We start from the raw sequence: 6,000 nt of genomic DNA, 5'->3' as shown, positions 1-6,000 counted from the left end.
AGCGGTATCCTCTATTCTTCTAGCTGCTCCAGGCTGGTCTGCTCATCCTTTCAAGTGGAGATTTCTCATCTCTGGAGATCTGGATGTGGTTCCGGTTTCTACCTATAGTTTTACGTATTGCAAAGGCTTCGCAAGAAGCCTCGTTCACTGGGTACGCTGTAGCCCCATTTTAGGTATTCCAATCAGTCATAGGCAGAAGATGGACTTGGACTTACAAGCCTTCTAGTGTGGTGTTTCTGACTATTCCTTTCTCTCCCTCTCCAGTGTCTACTCTGAGCTGCCTGGTCCGTGAAGCGCCAGTCCCCTTCTCTCCCGACTCACTTTCTTTAAAGATTTCAATTTTTAGTCTATCAATTCCTGGTGCCTTGTTCTTTGCTAATATGAATATGGTTGGATTTTTCAACAGTTGGATATCCACCTTTGCCAGCACCATTCATTAGAGAGACTGTCTCTTCCCTGCTGAATAGACTTTGACCCTTTGCTGAGCATCAGTTGTCTGTAGATTGTTGGTAGGTGCCATCGAGTCAGGTTCAAGTCACAGCAACAGAGCAAGACAGCGGCCAGCCCGGCGCCATCCTCGTGGTCATTTCTGTGGTTGAGCCCAGTGTGACAGCCCTTCATCTTGCGGGTCTTTCTCTCAATCACTGACCCTCTACTCTGCAACACAGTGTCCTTAGCCTGATTACATGTCTGAAGCACCAGCCTCACTTCTCTGCAGCATTCTAGCTGTACTTCTTCCAGGGCAGATTTGTTCATTTTTTTGGCATTCCATGGGATAGTTCATATGCTTCACAGTAACACTATAATTCAAAGGCATCATTTCTTCAGTCTTCCTCATTCACTGTCCAGCTCTGTGATGGGATTCGGGGGATTGGTTTATCACCTCAGATCACATTATGGGGAACCCCATGGCACAAAGTTGCTGTGAGGCAGAGCTGCAGTGTACATGCTATTGTCTCACAAGAGCCTCTAAAGGGGTCCAGTCTGGATGCTTGCTCTCTGGAAACCAGCGCGCAAGTGCGGGAGAAGCATGTTTGGCTGGTCACAGACAGTGGGGCCTGAGGTGAAGGTGGAGGGGCTGTGTTTCCCCTCATGGGTGCCCCTGCTGTGGGCAGGGAGCTGTCTGTTTAAAGAATCCTCCTCTCCCTATTGCCCTGGCATCAGTTCCTGTCGGACCACAGGGAGATTAAGCTAAACCCTCTCACAGCATCATGCTCTCTGCTCGCCTCTTCTCAACTGCATGTATCCCATCACTTCCACAGATTAGCTCTCTTTCTGTGCTCCTTTTGGGGTGCTGTCCAGCCAGGCCCCCAATGTCTGTGATGAGTGAGTGCTCGCCATGTTACTGAGAGAGAAAGTTCTCCCAGCTTCTGTGCCATCCCACTCCTCTGTTACCCTCCAGGGCTCACCCAGCACCTCAGCTGCCGTCCAGAGTTCTGAGGTTTCAGTCTGTGCTTTTTTACTTGTTTAGTGGGTTCACTGCTGGGCAGTAAATGGGAGTGTCCACTCACTGAAACCTCTTACTCCTTGTATCTCTGTGATGGCTAAATAATGCTGAGCACTTGATTAGTTTGGTGGCCATTTGAATGTCATCTTTGATGAAATATGTCTGTTTAAATCCTTTGCCCATCTTATGATTGGATTGTTTTCTTCTTGTGAAGTTGTCTAAGTCTTCCACGTACTATGGTTCTTAGAGTCTTATGAGCTCTGGTAGCGTAGTGGTTACGAATTGGGCTGCTAATCTCACGGTTAGCAGTTCGAAACTACCAGCTGTTCCACGAGAGAAAGATGAGGCTTTCTGCTTCCATAAAGATTTACAGCCTCGGAAACCCTGTGCAGGGTCGCTAAGAGTCGGAACCAACTCCACAGCACATAACACTGGATATATGGTTTCTGAAGATATTTTCTCAGTCTGTTGCTTACTTTTTAGCTTTTTTGGTAAAGTCCTTTGACAAACACATTTAAATTTTTTATGAGGCTCCTTTTATTCATTTTGGCCTTTGCTGTTTGTTTTTAATCCATTGTTAAAAGTTGGGCCTGACAACGTTGCCCCTGCTTTTTCTTCTAAGGGCTTTATGATTTTAGTTTGCACATTTAGGTCTTTAACCCATTTTGCATTTGGTTTTGTGTGTGGTGTGAGGTCACTGGTTACTTCATGAAGCATGAAATGAACTCACATGGACTCTTGGAGGTTCTGCTCTTGGTCTCTCTCAGGCCTGCCTCCTTCCCGTCACTGGCACAAGAGGTGGTCAGTTGCTTATGCGCTTCTGGGCTTTCTAGCCGCATAGTTTTTGAACTTGGTCTGCCATGGGAATCAGGAATCCCAGCTCTGCTGGAGGCCCCACACCCACGCTTGCTCTCTTGGGACTTGGTTTCCAGTGGCACTTGTCAAATGAGGTGGGTGGGGAGTCCTCTGGGAGGGGTGCCCTGGTTCCAGACCTGGAAAAGCCCGCCTTTTACAGCCTCAGGGCCCGGGGCCTGTTGGAGGCGGTGTTAGTGTGGCCTTGCACATGGCTGCAGTGCAGGTTGAGTGGCTCAAGGAGGTGTGTCTGCCAAGCAGAGTCTGTAGACACCTCTTGCTGGGACTGGTAAACCTGCAGAGACCAGGGGTGTCAGACCTTGGTGTCGCCCGTACCTTCGGCTAGGGGACTGCTAGGGGGTGGGAGGGGCCTGATCAGAGGCCTGCTGTGTTCATGGCCTGAGACAGTGCACCCTTGTCGCTGTCCCCGCAGAAAGACGGGGAGTTCACCCTGCACAGCCGGGCCATCCTGGAGATGGAGCAGCACATCTATGAGACCTACCGTGACTCCGTGAAGACATGCAGCATCTGCCATAGCCTCCTCATCCAGGTACTGTGGGCCGGGCTGTCAGCCCTGCTGTGTGGTGGTTCCAGCTCAGAACTTGGGCGCTGCGCACTGTCCTTGAACTGAGCAGGGGGAGACATCTCTGGGAACCTCCAAGGACAATGCCCCTTGCTGCTGCTGCTGCTCACACTAGAGCACTCCTTTTCCCTCCCTGCTTGCTCTGGTGCGGCTTTCCTCAGAAAGGCACTCAGTCTGTGGGAACCAGGTATGCGGGGAGCACTGTTCTCTGTTGCTCAGCATTTGGCCAACCAGCAGCTTTAGACCGCGTGATGCCCTTTCTGAGACTCGACAGGATTCCCGCTGGACTTGTGCTGGAGAGTGATGTCTCCCGTTCAGTTTTGCTTCTTTGCAGTTATAAACGAGGTGGCAACAAACCTTTGCAGTCACTTGTTGACTGCCTTCAGTTGAGCTCCTAGAAGTGAAGTTACTCGGCAGCATGCAGGTGCTTTTTCATAGCCTCAGACTCACACTGCTCCTTGCATTTCTGGTGCATTGTCACAGTCTGCCCCCATCTGCAGGGCCTGCCCCCCGCTGACACCCATGCTCCAGCCTTGAGTCCTGGGCTCGGGCTCACTTTGAGAGGGTTGTTAGCATTCACTTGTGCAGGACTGTGATAAAACACTATGGACTCTGTGACTATTAGCTTTATTTGGGGCCTAAAAGGTAAAAATATAACCTGCTGGAAATTTTCTTAGAACGTTCCTGACATCTGTGAATCACAGAGGTACGTATGTGGACTCCAAGCCAGCCTTTCTTGTTTCAGGGTCAGAGCTGTGAAACCTGTGGGATCCGAATGCACTTACCTTGTGTGGCCAAGTACTTCCGGTCCAGTTCTGAACCCCGCTGCCCTCACTGTAGCGACTACTGGCCCCATGAGATACCAGGTTGGTAGTCCCAGGAGCTCAAGGGATAGCACCCCGTGTCTAATCCCTGGTGCTTCTCAAGTCCCTAAGTTAAAGCAGCCTTTAGACCAACTTGCTTGCACATTTCCAAAGGGCCCCTAGGGCCCTACAGACATCTCTGGAGCAGCCTGAGGATCTGACCGAGAGAGATGTTCTCTGGCAGCGCCTCAGGAGGGGCGGGAAAGCAGTGTCCACAGCTCCTCAGCTTGTGGCCTGTAGCTTCGGGCCCGCGCTGCCATCCTTGCAGGATGGGTGGAGGGATTAGCAGTGACAACGGCACAGACAAGGTACAGAGTCCTGTCGCACAAGGAACGGAGCTCTGGTCATGAGCTGCCCTGCACCCAGCCCTACCAGTCACTGTGTCTTCCTTCCTGGGCTTCTCTGTACACAGAAGTCTTCAACCCTGACAAGGAGAGGGAGTCCAGCACCTCCAAACCCAACAAAACGTCCTCGCGATCCAGGCAGCATTAGTGGCGTGCACCTCCTGCATTCAGGAGGACGTCCCCTGCTTGGAAGAGAGGCAGTCGGGGCTTTACTGCTGGAGATGTCTCTCTTGATCCTGCATTCACTTCTGAGCAGATTTGGAATAAACTGTACTAAGCAGTTGCTGTAACCTCTGTCTGTGGTCTGTGCCTCTCTATGTGAGCCACTGTGTGGTGGCCCGTCCTTCTTTCCCACTTAGGTGACAACTCAGAAGTCCTGCCTGTGATCCCAGGCTGATGACATCAGCAAAGCTCCCTCTGCACCTCAATACCTGAGCCTCAGTCCCCACCTTCTGTCAGTCATCCATAAGCCTCGCTTGGCCTCCCTAGGGTCTGGGCCCTCCACTTGCCCAGGGCACAACGGGCCTGCATGCCCGTGGGCATCCCCACCCCAGGCCCCTTTTGCTTCCTTTGGTGAGTGCCCGTCCCACCTATCCACCTGCTCCTACTGGAAGCCAGAGTGTTGGCCTAAGTGCCTCCTGCATCCTCAGGCATCAGAGTCTCTCTGTCCACAGCTTCTGCCCCTCATCTTCAGCTCCTTGTTGGTCCTAGAGCCCTCCTCCCCCCCCCCCCCCCCGTGGGGGTCTGAACAGGGCATTCCCAGGCTAAAGACCCTTTGCCTTTCCATTGACCAAGGACTTGACTGTGAACTCCACGTGACCCAGACAGTGGGCCCTGCACATGTCTACTTCTCCTTCCCCACTTTTCAGCAGCCCGGCAGTGCAGACCCTAAACGAGACTCCCTGGGTTTTGTCTGTGAACCTTTGCACGCATTACTCTCTCGGATACTCTCCCATTTCCTGCTTCTCCTTGTGCCTGTTTACTGCTGCCACCTCCAGCCCTCGCCCATCTCCCTGCAGCTCCTCCATCATCACACTTGTCACACTCTTATAGCTCCCTCTCTCCCCTCCTCCATGCTAATCAGGACCCTTCAGTTATAAGTAACAAAACCCAACTCAAACTGGCTTCTATGAGAAAGGACTTGGCTTCAGGAGAGGCTTGATCTAGCGGCTCCAATGATGGCCCCCAGTGCCCGTATTTCTGTCTGTGTGGAGAAGGGTCTGGCAGTGCCTCCTGGAACTACAGGGAAGAGCCCAGGCCACACGACCTTCACTGCCAGATGGAGGAGTCTGGAACATTCTGTAAGAGTTTCAGCTGGGGGGCGCTCAGGAGTGAGGAGGTAAGATGCATGTTTTAGGAACTTTTCGTGAAAGAACTGGGGTAGGGGAGACTGGACTCTGAACGGCAGCGGCATAATCATGTCCCGTCACCCCCTGCCTTACACTGCTTGTGCGATCCAGGCTCCCCCTCCGCTCTCTGCCTTGATGTCCTGACTCCTATGTGAGGGCCTGGGTACCTACTTTTGGGAGCTCACTGATCAGGTCTCACAGGCATTTCCAGACTCCTGGCTCATTCAAGCTTCAAATCCTAACTATCGAACAAATCATGTTCCAACCAGTTCACCCTGTTGCCACTTTCTCACTTCCACAACATTAGCACTAGCTGTGTTATCTGCCCCTCGGGCCTCCGCCCTGAAGGGAACACCGATGACACCGCGAGGCCCACTGCCGGCCCTGTGCACGTGTGATGGGCTCGGCTCTGTGTGTGCTGCCTGTCCTCGTCCACCTCACAGAGCCTCGTAGCCACACTGGACCCTGGACGCTAGGATGTCAGATTTCCCATATGACAAGGGAGCTGTTTCACTGGACTGTTCATCTACACCCTAACTTCAGAGTCCCTCTGTAGTACAGT

The 6,000-nt window shown here is 52.4% G+C and overlaps 1 protein-coding gene across 1 annotated transcript in view; it reads left to right on the top strand.

The window, feature by feature from the left end:
* The window catches only part of NSMCE1 (non-SMC element 1 homolog (S. cerevisiae)), a 45,856-nt gene extending 41,619 nt beyond the window's left edge, over window positions 1-4,237 (top strand). The window contains exons 5-7 of the mRNA XM_006859807.1: window positions 2,733-2,849; window positions 3,628-3,748; window positions 4,158-4,237. Coding sequence (XP_006859869.1) covers window positions 2,733-2,849; window positions 3,628-3,748; window positions 4,158-4,237 — 318 coding nt within the window. The remainder of the gene's footprint in view (window positions 1-2,732; window positions 2,850-3,627; window positions 3,749-4,157) is intronic.
* Window positions 4,238-6,000: the final 1,763 nt, after the last annotated feature.

This window comes from Chrysochloris asiatica, unplaced genomic scaffold (assembly GCF_000296735.1).
Source record: "Chrysochloris asiatica unplaced genomic scaffold, ChrAsi1.0 scaffold00034, whole genome shotgun sequence".
NCBI classification, from domain to species: Eukaryota; Metazoa; Chordata; class Mammalia; order Afrosoricida; family Chrysochloridae; genus Chrysochloris; species Chrysochloris asiatica.
The sequence above is the reverse complement of the archived record's forward strand: the minus strand, read 5'-3'. Positions and strand labels throughout refer to the sequence as shown.